Source organism: Zea mays, chromosome 3 (genome assembly GCF_902167145.1).
Source record: "Zea mays cultivar B73 chromosome 3, Zm-B73-REFERENCE-NAM-5.0, whole genome shotgun sequence".
NCBI classification, from domain to species: Eukaryota; Viridiplantae; Streptophyta; class Magnoliopsida; order Poales; family Poaceae; genus Zea; species Zea mays.
In genome coordinates this window covers 197,964,528-197,982,738 of record NC_050098.1, presented here as the reverse complement: position 1 = coordinate 197,982,738, position 18,211 = coordinate 197,964,528, and the positions used below count along the sequence as shown (strand labels likewise).

General features: G+C 54.5%; 1 protein-coding gene across 1 annotated transcript; it reads left to right on the top strand.

Moving 5' to 3' along the window:
* Nucleotides 1–226: 226 nt before the first annotated feature.
* Nucleotides 227–1,486, top strand: LOC100501856 (uncharacterized). Its single transcript, NM_001196503.1, is given in 2 exon segments — nt 227–683; nt 1,060–1,486. Coding segments are annotated over 2 exon segments (666 nt in total). The 5' UTR covers nt 227–290; the 3' UTR covers nt 1,333–1,486.
* The last annotated feature ends 16,725 nt before the right edge of the window (nt 1,487–18,211 follow it).

Genomic DNA, 18,211 nt, shown 5'->3' with positions numbered 1-18,211 from the left:
GATTAGAGTAATCTGCAAACAAAACATTCAGAATATTTGATCTAATGAACAGCCAGTTCAGCCTCTCGCCATTCCCTTTCCCACGCCGAGGAATCCGCAGGCGCAGGCACGCGCGAGCGGCGTGCACCTCCGCGCGATACGGAACTCATAAATCTTGCGTGGCCACCCAGCCCCAGCGGGGTAGTAGCTAGCGCGCCGTCAGTGCGATCCATCGTGACCGGGTGCTCGCGCCTTGTTTAAGCGACGAACCCCACGCGCCGGCGGCGTGAACGCACAGTGATAATACATGCATGTCGCGCGCAACGCAGCCACCCAGCAAGCGCACGAGCGCTGCGCCCGTCGCGGCGGTGGCAGCGGCAGGCCCGGCCCACGCGCAGGGGGAGGAGACGTCGCTCTGGGGGTCCGGGGCGCCGTGCGGCGCGTGCAAGTTCCTGCGGCGGCGATGCGTGCCGGGGTGTGTCTTCGCGCCGCACTTTGGCGGCAGCGGCGGGGGCGGGGCCGGCGCGGCGCAGTTCGCGGCCGTGCACAAGGTGTTCGGCGCCAGCAATGTGGCGAAGATGCTGTCGCAGGTGCCCTTGGCGCTGTGCCGGGACGCGGCCAGCACCGTCTGCTACGAGGCGCAGGCGCGCATCGCCGATCCCGTCTACGGCTGCGTCGGTACCATCCTTGCGCTCCAGCACCAGGTTAATGTTACCACGATACCACGCATGTTGGCACACCCAAAATAACGCCTTCTCCACCTGCTCAGTTAATTTGCTTTGCGTGCTCAATATTCACTCATAATCGCTGCTTACGATTAGTTTCATGGCCATATTTTTAGATGAAAGTTTCAAGGTTATAATTAGTCCAAGACGACGTTATATGGCCCTAATAATTTTAAGTATTATTGATGTCTTAACAAATTTAAAAGGCGGAATTCAAACAAGTAGCATAGTTCATATCTAAACAGTGGTCACCAATCTACTTGTGCATTCTCACTGGCAACCTGTTTCTTGTTTAAAGAAAAAAAAAACGGTAGTCCATTGATCTTCGTTCTAAACAGAGCTCTGTCAACAACAGGTAGCACTCGTCCAAGCCGAGCTCACCATTGCGCAAACCGAGCTCCTCAACCGCAGGATGGCCTTGGCAACGGTCCATCCGGCGTACTCCGTTGTGTCGCCCACGAGCCAAATGGTGAACTGTAGCGCTCTTTCACAGACCCTGGATTTCATAGACACGGAGCCAAAATGCTTGCCGTTGCCCCCTCCTCTCCTACCATCGCAGCAACAGCGGGGAGAAGAACATGAGAGGGGCAGTCCAACGGATGTTTTCGCGCACATCCCCGAGAAATAGAAGTTCTCGTAACTGCATCATGTTATTTTTCATGTATATTTTAAGTTTTGTTGATTTAATAATAGTTCTTAACAAACAACAACTACAATGCCACCAATTATAACCTCTTTGCGATTCCGCCGACATGCTTGATACATACGTATCAACATGTCGTAATGGCTTTTGGGTACATGGGAATTGACTCTCTTTAGCAAGTATCTGTCTTCAACAACGCTCTCTATATTCATCATCTATATCTGTTATTTACAGTCTTCTCTAAAAGATTATCTCCTTTATATCTTCTTTATCTCTAACATTCTCTATATCTCGTCATTTTATACATAAATACCGATATTAGAGACATAATTTACTTTTAATTTTTGTACATACGTATTTGTCATACTCTCAAATATATTATACATATTTTAGTTTTGCTAAATCTATTGTTTAAAGTATGAAAATAGATAGAGTAAAGGAGAGAGAAACTATATATAGAGGATTCAACAGCGTCACCTAAATTTAGGAGACCGTTTAGACAACGTTGTTGGATACGTAGAGGACGACCCTATACTCTAAATTTAGGGTATATAACCCTTTAGAGGTCCTTGTTGGACTTAGACTAAGGTCTGATACTATATATTTAGAGGTTCGTGAGCTCCTGTGTCCATCCAACAATAAACTGTAAGTACCCCTGTAAAATATAGATGGTTCACCCGCTATTTGTAGAGGTTATACGAGCGTTTGCTATCTCTGTGCGGGCTCCTTCGCGCGTCCGCTCGAAGATCTTCATCGTCGTCGCATGGGGAGGACGTCGACGTCCATGACCACGGGGAGGTTGCCCTCTCGTTGCAGATGGTGACCCTAAGCTGCAGAACAGGGAGCTCCACACTGGCATTAACGACCGTGTAGTAGCACGCGACCGGACTTGCCCGGTCCCCGCCGCGTGTGCCGTGGACGGTGCCCGACTACTCAGCTTCTATTGAGATGTAGCAGAACCTGGGCAGCAAAGAGCCAATGAAGTCCATCTCGGCGGTGAAGTTTGAATTGTAGACAGACACGAACGGGAGGCGGCCCACCATCACCAGGGTCGGGAGCATGGGAGGCCATCGTCGGGGTCGGGAGCACATGAGGCGACGATGGTGGTTGCGAGGTATGTCGCTCGGTTGCTGCCAACCTACTAGCGGATGGACTGGAGAGTTGTTGCTTCTTTCTGCAACCTGTTACGGAGGACAACTAGTGGTGGCTCGCCATGTGATATCGAATGTCGCCTAGAGGGGGTGGATAGGCGAAACCTAAAATTTATAAATTTTGAACACGAACTTTGCCCGGGGTTAGAGTTAGAATGAGTAATAATGAAATCGCAGTGTGGAACATAGTTCTTGCTATGAGTTGCTTAATCAGTACGAATAGCTTTTGGAGCTAACTCAAAGACATTACAAGCAAGAGAACTTTAGAGAGATAGGTGAGAAAGAATCAAATCGCAATACAAGATCAGCACAAAGACACGGGCAATTTATTTTTTGAGGTTCATTTTCAAAGAACCTACTCCCCGTTGAGGAGGCCACGTAGGCCGAGTCTCTTTCAACCCTTTCCCTCTCTCAAACGGTCACTTAGAACGTTTGAGTGCTTATTCTTAATCTCGAGGGTCACTTAGACACCGCAAAGATCACCACACAATTAGGTGTCTCTTGCTAGCTTTACAAGGCACTTGAGAGTTTAGAAGGAGATGAAGAAATCATGATTAAGAAAGCCAAGCAACAAGAGCAACAATAAAAACACAAGATCAAACTCTCTCTAGACTTTCTAGGGCAGTAATCACAAAAGATCACTAGTCATAATTATGGCACTTCGAAGAGCTTGGGAGATTTGAATATGTCTTGGGATGAAACACTTGATCTTGTATTGAACGAGAATGAATGAAATGCTTGGATGATGTGAATAGAGGTGGTTGGGTTGTATCTATAGCCACCAACCACTCCCTAGTTGTTGCCCACTTTCTGTCAACCGCGGACGGTCCACCCCTGCACACCAACGACTGAAATCGCAACGGTCAGTAATAACGGCTATATCAACGGCTATGAGTGCATTAAATGTGTCGTCAGATGTCAGATAAAGCAGTCGTGGGCAGTCCGGCCGTGCACCCCGAACGGTCCGCGAGGTCGCTACAATTCCTTTTTACCAAACTTGGCACCTTCGGGTTTCTCTGGTTTCCAACCGACGGACGGTCCGCGCCTGAGGCTAGATGGTCTGACCTTGGTCCCGAATGGTGTTCTTTTCTCATTCGGACAGTCCGTAAAGGAAATGTGAGTTTTGCATAGTTCCTGTTCGAGACTCACCAAGGTGTCGCGGATGGTCCGTGCATAGGTGAATTCTCAAGAAAGCTTCTCCTATCTGGAATAATCTATGATATTTCAGACAATCGACTTATAATTGAGATGGTTGGATTTATGCACTTGAGAATTAATCAACTAGGCAAACTAGTTAGTACATTAAGTTGTGATTGTAATTAATCATCAAAATCAATTTAGATAAAATGGTAAAGGCCATTTCCCTTCTAGATACCATGTGCACAGTGTTATGAAATATCTTGCAGGCCAACAAAAAAATAGGAGCTTTATTTTCGAGTATCGTGAAGCAAATGACCTAATTAAATGAATAGGATCCATGTAGCCAATTTTAAAATTTTTGACGTACCTCGTTTTTGCAAAACCAATCTATGATTATTTGTTGCACTTAACAAAACCGACTAATATATACAGTAATCCTGGATATTTGTTTTCATAATTATTATAGGTTCATAAAATTGTCATAGTGAACAATGTTAATTACATTTTTTGAATTAGGAATGTTATGTCAAATTCAAATTATATGCAAAAGATAGAATAAATATTGTAGTTTATGGATTCTGTTAACACTATAGATATAGAGGATCGAATATAGGGAACGTTGCTAAAGACAAAGAAGATATAAATAATGAAATCTTTTAAAGGGTGCGGTAAAGAACATAGAATATTTCTTTATAAGACATAATTTAGGGATGTTAGTGGAGACAGTCTGAAGAGGGTTGAGTTGTTGGTTGAGTGGTTAAAATCGCTTACTATTCATTTTTTACCCCTCAACCCCCTTCCCCCAAACATGCCGTAAGGCCATCTACAGGGGACCATGGTTATAGACATGCAAAACTAGAAGCTAAATGTGCTAGATAGCCATTTATACATGTTTTGGTGATTAAGTGTCCAACACACCACAATAAACTAACTAGTTTGATATGAATATGAGCACGGGTTCACTTGAAGACAAACTGAAGGAACTAAGTCCAAACGAACTAAACTAGAGGCTAGAAAGTGCAACTTTTTGTAAAACAGTAAAAACATGAGGTTTGAGTGTTTGAAAAAGTTGCATAAGCCTGATACTATGTCTATAGTGCTTTACTTTGATCTCTAACGCAATTTTGTGAGAAAAGTGCATTTTGGACTTATGTTGAGCTAAACAGGGACCCAAAAATGCAACTTGCAGCAAAATGGCAAATCTGTGAGGTTTGGACCTTTACACATGTTGCATAGGTCACAATGTTTGTAGCACTTGCATTTGGTCTCTAATTTCTTTTTGTAGCGAAAAGTGCATTATTTATTTGGTTTGGTCCAAATCAGGAACCTGGGTGAAAATCTGTAAAAGAGGTAAGTTTCCTACACTTAGTCAATTGGATTAAGTACTAATCATGTGTGTATAAGTTGTAGGGAAGGTACCAAGTAGTTCTACATCTCCCTTGTGATATTCAATTTGTAACTCCGATTTTGTATAAGGATGCAAAAGACTTCAAATTGTGGAGATTCCTTGCGAAAGGGGTTCATATTCATAAGGAAGATTGTGTCACTCAAGTTTGATACGTAATCACTTGAGAGGGGTTGAAAGCAACCCTTGTACAAGTGGACACCACAACATGGATGTAGGCAAGGATTTCAGGCTTGGCCGAACCACGAGATAAAATTGCATGTGTCACTTGTGCTTTTGCTTTTTTATGATTTTTGTTAGATTGTGATAGTTTTGGGCCAGGCCCATGTACGTGCTCAGGGCCTGCCGTGCATACTCCTGTAGCCGGCTCCCCTATATATGTATTGAACTCATCTATCTATACGATTAGTTCAGCATAAACCCTCTTTCATGGTATCAGATAGGTAGATCCCTTCGCTTCCACAACTCTAACCCTAGTCGCCGCCGCCGCCGTCGCATCTCCCTCGACGAGCAGCCGCCGCCATTCCGTCCTGTTCTCCCTCTCAGGGTGTGGTGTGGGATCAGCATGCGCTCGCCAACGCATTCCACACCATGTCTCTCACGCCGCCCCCTACAACGGACTGGTACATGGACACTGGCACCGACAGCCACATGACTTGTACCACTGGTAATCTCTTGTCCTCTCAAACCCCCTCGCAATCCAACATCTATTATTGTCGGCAACGGGTCCCTGCTCCCTGTTACTTCCACTGGTCACACTCATTTTTCTGCTCTAGATTGTCCATTGCACTTACGTCATGTCCTAGTCTCTCCTGATATTATTAAAAATCTTATCTCTGTTCGGCAATTTACTATTGATAATAATGTTTCCGTTGAATTCGATCCTTTGGGTCTTTCTGTAAAGGATCTGGACACCAGGAACCTGATCGTCAGGTGCAATAGTACCGGGCGATTGTATCCTCTTCATCTCCCAACGCATCACCCGCCCCATGCATTGCTAGCTGGCGCTACACCAACCACGCTTTGGCATCAACGTCTTGGTCATCTAGGATTTGAGGCTTTATCTAAGTTGATCCCTGCATGTAATAAAAATGAGCTTGAGAGTCTCTGTCATGCTTGTCAGCTAGGTCGTCATACTCGGCTTCCTTTTGTTCCTTCACACTCTAGAGCTATCAAAAACTTCGATTTGATACATTGTGATTTGTGGACATCTCCTATTCTCAGTGTTTCTGGTTTTAAATACTATCTTATTATTCTTGATGATTGCTCTCATTTTACATGGACCTTTCCTCTGTGTCTCAAATCCGACACCTTTCAAGCTTTGTCTGATTTCTTTGCTCACGTCTGTACTCAGTTTGGTTGCACAATTAAAAGCATTCAGTGTGACAACGGTCGCGAGTTTGATAACTCCAGTTCTCGCACATTCTTTCTTAGCCATGGTGCCACCATGTGCATGTCGTGCCCGCATACCTCCCCCCAAAACGGCCACGCCGAGCGCATTATTCGCATCACAAATGATATTATGCGAACACTTATGTTTCAGGCTAGTCTTCCTGCCACATACTGGGTCGAGGCTCTTCGTGCAGCAACATACTTGCTAAACTTGCGCCCCACAAAAACACTATCATTTGCTACACCGTATTTTGCCTTGCTTCGCATCCACCCTGATCTTTCCCATCTGCGTGTTTTTGGGTGCAAGTGTTATCCAAACCTGTCGGCAACAGCTCCTCATAAGCTTGCTCTGCGTTCCACCGTATGTGTCTTTCTTGGATACCCTTTAGAACACAAAGGATATAAATGTCTTGATCTTACTACAAATAGAATCATCATCTCTCGTCACGTTACTTTTGACGAGTCATCTTTTCCTTTTGCCGAAATTTCTAACCCACCTTCATCCCACTTTGATTTTCTTTCGGACTTGCATTGCACTTCTTTGCCTGTTGGTACTATGTATTCTACAGGTCCTATTGCTCCGGTCCCATCTGGTGCTGCTGCCCCCGTCCCATCACGGCAGGCGGTGGCACGTTGCACTACCGCCCAAGAGTGCCTGGACACTTCTACTGCTGGCCGCATGGTGTACCTAGACACTGCCCCTGCTGGCCACATGCCTCAGGCTGCTGCAAGTGTCCCGGGCGCGACCACAACTGAAGAGCGCCCGAACACTGCCCCTAATAACAGCCGCATGGTGTGCCTGGACACTGCCCCTGCCGGCCACGTGCCTCAGGTTGCTGCAAGTGTCCTAGGCGCAACTGAAGACGGAGTCTCCCTCATCGATGCTGCTGGTGGTGTTGCCCCTGTCTTGATGCAAGATGGAGTTCGTAACCTTGACTCCCAAGAGTGTCCGGACGTTGTCACTGCTGGCAACGTGACTGCTATAGTGGGTGCCTTGAGCAGCCCACTCACTGCACCGATGGATACTACGCAGACTACTCTACCTGCTCGTGCCATTCCCATTGTTCAAGTTGACAATGCAAACTCGTGGCAAAACTGGCTTTCGGCTCCCAGTCAATAAACTCAACCTTCAGGTCTCCTCTCTGTCTCCGCTGCCCAAGACATATCGAGGTGCGCTTGCTGATCCAAACTGGAGAGATGCTATGATAGAAGAGTATACTGCTATTCAGGCAAACAACACTTGGGATTTGGTTTCGTGCCCTAGAGGTGTCAACGTGGTGACAGGTAAATGGGTTTATCGCCACAAATTTCATTCAGATGGCTCGCTTGACCGCTATAAAGCTCGTTGGGTACTCCGTGGTTTTACTCAGCAGCCTGGGGTTGATTTTGGTGAAATCTTCAGTACTGTGGTGAAGCCGGCTACCATTCGCACTATTCTATCAGTTGGATTATCTCATAATTGGCCTATTCATCAACTTGATGTGAAGAATGCCTTCTTGCATGGTACGTAGGGATGGCAGCGGGTCGGGTTTTGTTCGGGTATAATAATACCCGACCCGAAATTGTACCCGAGACTTCTACAAATATCCATACCCACCAAGCCAATCGGGCGAGAAACTGTACCCGTACCCATGCCCATCGGGTATCCACCGGGTATCGGGTATCCAGTGGATATGTTATTGTAGACTAAATAACATTTGGTCAGTGTTATAATAAATGCATAAAATATTTTAGTTTACATCTAAGCACCAATGCAACACGAGAATGACTATATTTGGCTACACGTCGATACAATATCTCAACCCATAATTATCACATCCAATAAATTTAAATTTGAGTACAGAGAATAAAAGCTTAATGAGTTCATGACAGTTGACAGTTATAACATTGTCAATGTCTCATTGGTTTCGATTACATTACAGTTGACTGTTAACACAACACAAATTAATATTCATTAATCAACAACACATGCGAGTGAGTTTTTCTAGTGAATGTAGTACATTTTCAGTGGATGTAGCACATTTAAAGAGGTATATTGATATTTCGGGTATCCACTGGATACCCGTGTGTCGGGGACCATAATTAGGGGTACCCTCAAGACGCCTAATTCTCAGCTGGTAACCCCCATCAGCATAAAGCTGCAAAGGCCTGATGGGTACGATTAAGTCAGGGATCAGTCCACACGAGTGACTCGATCACGCTTCACCCGAGCCTAGCCTCGGCCAAAGGCAGCCGACCTCGAGAGACTTCCGTCTCGCCCGAGGCCCCCCTTTTATGGCGGACACATCACCGGCTTGCCCGAGGCCTTGGCTTCGCTCAGAAGCAACCTTGACTAAATCGCCGCACCGACTGACCAAATTGCAGGGGCATTTAACGCAAAGGTGGCCTGACACCTCTATCCTGACACGCGCCCCCGGCAGAGCCGAAGTGACCGCCGTCACTCCACTGCTCCACTGGCCAGTCTGACAGAAGGACTGCGCCGCCTGCGCCACTCTGACTGCAGTGCCACTCGACAGAGTGAGTCTGACAGGCAGTCAGGCCTTGCCAAAGGCGCCACGGCGAACTCCGCTCCGCCCGACCCCAGGGCTCGGACTCGGGCTAAGACCCGGAAGACGGCGAACTCCGCTCCGCCCGACCCCAGGGCTCGGACTCGGGCTAAGACCCGGAAGACGGCGAACTCCGCTCCGCCCGACCCCAGGGCTCGGACTCAGGCTAGCACCCGGAAGACGACGAAACTCCACTTCGCCCGACCCCAGGGCTCGGACTCCGCCCTAGCCTCGGCCGAACGACTTCCGCCTCGCCCGACCCCTTGGCTCGGGCTCGGCCACGGCAACAAAAGGCAAACTCAACCTCGGCTTCGGAGGAACCCCCACGTCGCCCTGCCTAGGGCATAGACCGCCACGTCAACAGGAGGCACCATCATCATCCTACCCCGAATCGACAAGACCGGCGTCTCATCCGGCCAGCTCCGCCGGAGGGGCAATGATGGCGCTCCGCAAGCTCTGTGACGACAGCGGCCCCCGGCTCTCTTACGAAAGCAGGACAACGTCAGCAGGGACTCGACCGCTCCAACAGCTGTCCCTCCATCAGGCTCCGCCGCACCTCCGACAGCCACGACATCACGCCAGCAGGGTGCCCAGATCTCTCCGGCTGCCACATTGGCATGTACCTAGGGCGCTAGCTCTCCCTCCGCTAGACACGTAGCACTCTGCTACATCCCCATTGTACACCTGGATCCTCTCCTTACGACTATAAAAGGAAGGACCAGGGCCTTCTCAAAAAAGGTCGGCCGCGCGGGACCGAGGACGGGACAGGCGCTCTCTTGGGGCCGCTCGCTTCCCTCACCCGCGTGGACGCTTGTAACCCCCCTACTGCAAGCGCACCTGACCTGGGCGCGGGACGAACATGAAGGCCGCGGGACTTACACCTCTCTCACGCTCGACTCCGGCCACCTCGCCTCTCCCCCCTTCGCGCTCGCCCACGCGCTCGACCCATCTGGGCTGGGGCACGCAGCACACTCACTCGTCGGCTTAGGGACCCCCCTGTCTCGAAACGCCGACAGTTGGCACGCCAGGTAGGGGCCTGCTGCGTGCTGACGAACAGCTCCCCGTCAAGCTCCAGATGGGCAGTCTCCAGCAACCTCTCCGGCCCGGGACGGTGCTTTGTTTCGGGACTCTTGAGTTCATGTCCTTCGACGGCAGCTACGACATGATACTTCTTCCACCGCCGCGCGACTACGACAATGGCGGCCGACAACCCGCCCGCCGGCGGCGGAATCGACGACGTCTTCCCCGCGTGGTGGAAGAGCAACATTCGGGCTCGCTCCGTTCCCTCCCCCGCCAACGGAGGAGGAGGCGGGGCCGTCAAGGCCAGACGGGAGGCCGCGCTTCGTCGGCCGTCGAGCGAATCGACGCCCCCGACGCCCCGACGGAAGGCACGCCGGACGTCGACCTCGCGTTCAAGACGGAGGCAAGCGCCGTCCCCCCGCACCACGCTGACCCCGAGCAAGAAGACGACGCCGGCGCGCTCGCGGAAAGCCTGCAGGACGTCGCCCTCGAACCGGAGATGATGGCGCAACCAGTCCCCGATGTGACTGCATCGCTCCTCGTCGACCAAAAGGTAACGACTAACTCCCATCTTGCGTCATTTCGACTCGACCTCAACCCGCCAAACGACCTCGTTTTGGCGGGCGCTCTCATTGAGGCGAGTGCAACCCCACTGAGGTTCCGTATGCGGTCGCCTTGGGACCGACTGACGGACGTCTCGACCTACGGGCCCTCTGGGTCCGAGGAAGATGACGATCCCGGCATCGGTTGGGATTTCTCCGGACTTGGCAACCCCAGTGCCGTGCAGGACTTCATGACCGCATGTGACTACTGCCTATCCGACTGTTCCGATGGAAGCCGCAGCCTTGGCGACGAGAGCTGTGGCCCAAGCCGCGAATGTTTCCACATCGAGCTAGGGGATCCCACCGAAGGCAACCATCTTGGCATGCCGGAGGATGGTGATCTCCCTAGGCCGGTGCCTCGCGCCGACATCCCACGGGAGCTAGCTGTGGTCCCCGCTCCGGCGGGGGGTTACGACCCACAACTCGAGCAAGTCCGCGAGGCGCAGGCCAGGCTCAACGAGGGAACAGGAGCGCTTGAGCCGATCCGTCGGGACGTCGGACAGGCATGGGTGGGCCAACCCCTGGCCGGAGAAATACGTCAGCTGCCCCAAGGTCTCCAGCACCGCGTCGCCAACGATGTCAGGATCAGGCCGCCGCCCGCATCCAGCGGGGTCGGTCAGAACCTGGCAACCGCAGCAATGCTCATCCGCGCGATGCCGGAGCCGTCAACCACCGAGGGTCGGCGAATCCAGGGAGAACTCAAGAATCTCCTGGAAGGCGCTGCGGCCCGGCGGGCCGAGAGCACTGCATCCCGAAGGCAAGGATATCCCTCGGAACCTCATGCCGCAACTTCCCGATTCATGCGGGAAGCCTCGGTCTACACCGGGCGCACACGCAACACCGCGCCTGCGGCCCCGGGCCACCTCGGCAACGAGCACCATCGACGCGACCGTCGGGCTCACCTCGACGAAAGGGTGCGCCGAGGCTACCACCCCAGGCGTGGGGGGCGCTACGACAGCGGGGAGGATCGGAGTCCCTCGCCCGAGCCACCCGGTCCGCAGGCCTTCAGTCGGGCCATCCGACGGGCGCCATTCCCGACCCGGTTCCGACCCCCGACTACTATCACGAAGTACTCGGGGGAAACGAGACCGGAACTGTGGCTCGCGGACTACCGCCTTGCCTGCCAACTGGGTGGAACGGACGACGACAACCTCATCATCCGTAACCTCCCCCTGTTCCTCTCCGACACTGCTCGCGCCTGGTTGGAGCACCTGCCTCCGGGGCAGATTTCCAACTGGGACGACTTGGTCCAAGCCTTCGCTGGCAATTTCCAGGGCACATACGTGCGCCCCGGGAATTCCTGGGACCTTCGAAGCTGCCGGCAACAGCCGGGGGAGTCGCTCCGGGACTACATCCGGCGATTCTCGAAGCAGCGCACCGAGCTGCCCAACATCACCGACTCGGATGTCATCGGCGCGTTCCTCGCCGGCACCACTTGCCGCGACCTGGTGAGCAAGCTGGGTCGCAAAACCCCCACCAGGGCGAGCGAGCTGATGGACATCGCCACCAAGTTCGCCTCTGGCCAGGAGGCGGTCGAGGCTATCTTCCGAAAGGACAAGCAGCCCCAGGGCCGCCCATCGGAAGAAGCTCCCGAGGCGTCTGCTCCGCACGGCGCCAAGAAGAAAGGCAAGAAGAAGTCGCAATCGAAACGCGACGCCGCCGACGCGGACCTTGTCGCCGCCGCCGAGTATAAGAACCCTTGGAAGCCCCCCGGAGGTGCAAACCTCTTCGACAAGATGCTCAAGGAGCCGTGCCCCTACCATCAGGGGCCCGTCAAGCATACCCTCGAAGAGTGCGTTATGCTTCGGCGTCATTTCCACAGGGCCGGGCCACCCGCCGAGGGTGGCAGGACCCACGACGACGACAAGAACGAAGATCGCCCAGCAGGAGAGTTCCCCGAGGTCCGCGGCTGCTTCATGATCTATGGAGGGCATGCGGCGAATACCTCGGCTCGGCACCGCAAGCAGGAGCGCCGGGAGGTCTGCTCGGTGAAGGTGGCGGCGCCAGTCTACCTAGACTGGTCCGACAAGCCCATCACTTTCGACCGGGCCGACCACCCCGACCATGTGCCGAACCCCGGGAAATACCCGCTCGTCGTCGACCCCGTTGTCGGCGATGTCAGGCTCACCAAGGTCCTGATGGACGGGGGCAGCTGCCTCAACATCATCTACGCCGAGACCCTCAAGCTCCTGCGCGTCGATCCGTCCTCCATCCGAGCAGGCGCTGCGCCCTTCCACGGGATCATCCCTGGGAAGCGCGTCCAGCCCCTCGGGCGACTTGACCTCCCAGTCTGCTTCGGGACACCCTCCAACTTCCGAAGGGAGACCCTGACGTTCGAAGTGGTCGGGTTCCGAGGAACCTACCACGCCGTGCTAGGGAGGCCATGCTACGCAAAGTTCATGGCCGTCCCCAACTACACCTACCTGAAGCTCAAGATGCCGGGCCCCAACGGGGTCATCACCGTCGGCCCCACGTACAAACACGCGTTCGAATGCGACGTGGAGTGCGTGGAGTACGCCGAGGCCCTCGCCGAGTCCGAGGCCCTCATCGCCGACCTGGAGAACCTCTCCAAGGAGGTGCCAGACGTGAAGCGCCATGCCGGCAACTTTGAGCCAGCGGAGACGGTCAAGGCCGTCCCCCTCAACCCCAGTGGTGACACCACCAAGCAGATCCGGATCGGTTCCGGGCTCGACCCCAAATAGGAAGCAGTGCTCGTCGACTTTCTCCGCGCAAACGCCGACGTTTTTGCGTGGAGTCCCTCGGACATGCCCGGCATACCGAGGGAGGTCGCCGAGCACTCGCTGGATATTCGGGCCGGAGCCCGACCCGTCAGGCAGCCTCTGCGCCGATTCGACGAGGAGAAGCGCAGAGTGATTGGCGAAGAGATCCACAAGCTAATGGCAGCAGGGTTCATCAAAGAGGTATTCCATCCCGAATGGCTTGCCAACCCTGTGCTTGTGAGGAAGAAAGGGGGGAAATGGCGGATGTGTGTAGACTACACTGGTCTCAACAAAGCATGTCCGAAGGTTCCCTACCCTCTGCCTCGCATCGACCAAATCGTGGATTCCACTGCTGGGTGCGAAACCCTGTCCTTCCTCGATGCCTACTCAGGGTATCACCAGATCCGGATGAAAGAGTCCGACCAGCTTGCGACTTCTTTCATCACACCGTTCGGCATGTACTGCTATGTCACCATGCCGTTCGGTTTGAGGAATGCGGGCGCGACGTACCAGCGGTGCATGAACCATGTGTTCGGCGAACACATCGGTCGCACAGTCGAGGCCTACGTCGATGACATCATAGTCAAGACGCGGAAGGCTTCCGACCTCCTCTCCGACCTTGAATTGACATTCCGGTGTCTCAAGGCGAAAGGAGTCAAGCTTAATCCTGAGAAGTGTGTCTTCGGGGTCCCCCGAGGCATGCTCCTAGGGTTCATCGTCTCCGAGCGAGGCATCGAAGCCAACCCGGAGAAGATTGCGGCCATCACCAGCATGGGACCCATCAAGGACTTAAAAGGGGTACAGAGGGTCATGGGATGCCTCGCGGCCCTGAGCCGCTTCATCTCACGCCTCGGCGAAAGAGGTCTGCCTCTGTACCGCCTCTTGAGGAAGGCCGAATGTTTCGCTTGGACCCCTGAGGCCGAGGAAGCCCTCGGCAACCTGAAGGTGCTCCTTACAAAAGCGCCTGTCTTGGTGCCACCGGCGGACGGAGAAGCCCTCTTGGTCTACGTCGCCGCAACCACTCAGGTGGTTAGCGCCGCGATTGTGGTCGAAAGGCAGGAGGAAGGGCATACATTGCCCGTTCAGAGGCCGGTCTACTTCATCAGCGAAGTGCTGTCCGAGACTAAGATCCGCTACCCACAAGTTCAAAAGCTGTTGTATGCTGTGATCCTGACAAGGCGGAAGCTGTGACACTACTTCGAGTCCCATCCGGTGACTGTGGTGTCATCCTTCCCCCTGGGGGAGATCATCCAGTGCCGAGAGGCCTCCGGCAGGATCGCGAAGTGGGTGGTGGAAATCATGGGCGAAACGATCTCGTTCGCCCCTCGGAAGGCCATCAAGTCCCAAGTGTTGGCGGATTTCGTGGCCGAATGGGTCGACACCCAACTGCCAACGACCCCGATCCAACCGGAGCTCTGGACCATGTTTTTCGACGGGTCGCTGATGAAGACGGGGGCCGGCGCGGGCCTGCTCTTCATCTCGCCCCTCGGAAAGCACTTGCGCTACGTGCTACGCCTCCACTTCCCGGCGTCCAACAATGTGGCCGAGTACGAAGCTCTGGTCAACGGATTGCGGATCGCCATCGAGCTAGGGGTCAGACGCCTCGACGCTCACGGTGATTCGCAGCTCGTCATCGACCAAGTCATGAAGAACTCCCACTGCCGCGACCCGAAGATGGAGGCCTACTGCGACGAGGTTCGGCGCCTGGAAGACAAGTTCTTCGGGCTCGAGCTCAACCACATCGCTCGACGCTACAACGAAACCGCAGACGAGCTGGCTAAGATAGCCTCGGGGCGAACGACAGTCCCCCCGGACGTCTTCTCCCGGGATCTGCATCAACCCTCCGTCAAGCTCGACGACACGCCCGAGCCCGAGGTACCCTCGGCTCAGCCCGAGGTACCCTCGGCTCAGCCCGAGGCACCCTCGGCCCAGTCCGAGGTACCCTCGGCCCCCGAGGGCAGGGCACTGAACGTCGAGGAAAGGCAGAGCGGGGCCACACCAGATCAAGATTGGCAGGCCCCGTACCTGCAATATCTCCATCGAGGAGAGCTACCCCTCGACCAAGTCGAGGCTCGGCGGGTAGCGCGACGCGCCAAGTCATTCGTCTTGCTGGGCGACGAAGAGGAGCTCTACCATCGCAGCCCCTCGGGCATCCTCCAGCGGTGCATCTCCATCGCCGAAGGTCGGGAACTGCTGCAAGAGGTACACTCGGGGGCTTGCGGCCACCACGCAGCGCCCCGAGTCCTTGTCGGAAATGCTTTCCGGCAAGGCTTCTACTGGCCAACGGCGGTGGCTGACGCCACTAGAATTGTCCGCACCTGCGAAGGGTGCCAATTCTATGCGAAGCGGACACACCTGCCCGCTCAGGCTCTGCAGACAATACCCATCACCTGGCCCTTCGCTGTATGGGGTCTGGACCTCGTCGGTCCCTTGCAGAAGGCGCCCGGGGGCTACACGCACCTGCTGGTCGCCATCGACAAATTCTCCAAGTGGATCGAGGTCCGACCTCTGAGCAGCATCAAGTCCGAGCAGGCGGTGGCATTCTTCACCAACATCATCCATCGCTTCGGGGTCCCGAACTCCATCATCACCGACAACGGCACCCAGTTCACCGGCAAAAAATTCTTGGATTTTTGCGAGGATCACCATATCCGGGTGGACTGGGCCGCCGTGGCTCATCCCATGTCGAATGGGCAAGTAGAGCGTGCCAATGGCATGATTCTACAAGGGCTCAAGCCTCGGATCTACAACGACCTCAACAAGTTCGGCAAGCGATGGATGAAGGAACTCCCCTCGGTGGTCTGGAGCCTAAGGACGACGCCGAGTCGTGCCACGGGCTTCACGCCGTTTTTCCTGGTCTACGGGGCTGAAGCTATCTTGCCCACTGACCTGGAGTACGGCTCCCCGAGGGTGAGGGCCTACACCGAACAAAGCAACCAAGCTAGCCGGGAGGAATCGCTGGACCAGCTGGAGGAAGCTCGGGACAGGGCCTTACTACACTCGGCGCGGTACCAACAGTCCCTGCGACGCTACCATGCCCGAGGGGTCCGGTCCCGAGAACTCCAGGTGGGCGACCTGGTGCTCCGGCTGCGGCAAGACGCCCGAGGGAGGCACAAGCTCACGCCCCCCTGGGAAGGGCCATTCGTCATCGCCAAAGTTCTGAAGCCCGGAACATACAAGCTGGCCAACAATCAAGGCGAGATCTACGGCAACGCTTGGAACATCAAACAGCTACGTCGCTTCTACCCTTAAGATGTTTTCAAGTTGTTTATATACCTCGCACCTACGCAAAGTTTAGTCGTCAAGGAAGGGTCGGCCTAGCCTCGGCAAAGCCCGACCCTCCCTCGGGGGCTAAAAGGGGGGAGACCCCCCCCTGCGTCGAATTTTTCCTCGAAAAAGGATCTCTTTTTAGCAGGATTTCTTTCGTGCTTCCTGACTACTTCGGAAAAGCGGGTCCTGGAAACGACGAGGTGCACGTAAGCAGCCAAGGCTGACCGAGCCGAGGGACTCCTACGCCTCCGGGATACGGATACCTCACTCATCACCTTCTGCGATAAGTAACTTGCGCTCGGATAAAGCGACTCCGTGGACCAAACGAGTCATCACGCTCGGAAGCTCTCCTGCCGAAGCAGTCCTTCAAGCTTTCTCGACTAAGTCGGCGACAGGGCCTCATGGACGGGTGAAAGTACGCGTAAGCCGCAAGGCCGACCGAGTCGAGGGATTCCCACGCCTCTGGGATACGGATACCTCACTCGTCCCTTCCGTGAAAAGCAGCTCTCGCTCACACAAACATCCCTGTTACCGACAGAGTCCAGACGCTCGAAACAAGAGGAAAAAAGACGCAGCTTCGCAAGCGCGGCGAGGGTGTGTTCTTCTGGCCTCGGCGGCTGCAGAAAGCACATGCTACAAGATGATCTGATCCTGCAGGCTCGAGTCTTCACGCTGAAGGGAGCCGTAGCACCCTCGGCATCGACGACGTCTTCAGCAAAGCCCGACCCAGCCTCGGGCGGCGCTGCGGTCCAGGGACTCCTCCGGGAATCCGGCCCGAGCAGGCGGCTCAACCGGTTACCCCTGGGGCCTCGGTCAACCGGCTTCCAAGGGCGCCAGCCCGACCCGAGGCCTCGACCGATCGACTTCGGCGTCGGCTCCGCCGACGGACAACACGGCTAGGCCCCGGCCGACCAGGTTCCCATTTTCGAGCCGACTCCGCCTCTGTTCATACTGATATCGCTACCCCTGGCCTCGGTCCACCGAAGGGCGGCCGAGGGGTCTCTTCAACTAAGCTAAAGGAGCCCCAGACAACAAGGCCGAACGGGCCGAGGGATTCCTACGCCTCCGGGATACGGATACCTCACCCGTCACCTTGACATGGGGCAACTCATGCTTGGTAAAGCGGTTCAGATAGTCAACAGGCGAAATCCTTGAAGCCGAACGATGGCTGAAAGGTACCAACTCCCATGGAGTTGCGTTCCTCCAACGAGGAGGCGGAAAGGCGGTGGATACCCCCCATCCGGGGGCCCGGAAGAGGGGAAGACACGACGCTTAAGGGAGAAAGAAGACATGGTTGCCTTACGAAAGGAGTCTCCCTCCTTTTAAAGGCAACTCTCCCTACGTGCACCCCCAGACGCCGCGGGCTGAGTCTTCTCCAACACGCTCCAAGGCCCTCCCCTGCGACTCGGGGGCTGGGTCCCGCATGTCATGCAAGCCGGCTCAGGGCGGAAGAAGCCAAACCGCCGCGCGTGGTGCGCACGACCGTCCGGCGGTTACAGGCGACCCCCCATTTTCGCCCGGACCAACGGGCAGAAGGGGCGGGCAGCCATGCAGGCGGCATGCAAACGCGCCAGATGGACGCGCTTCTCCGACTTTTGACACGCCAGCTTGGGAACCC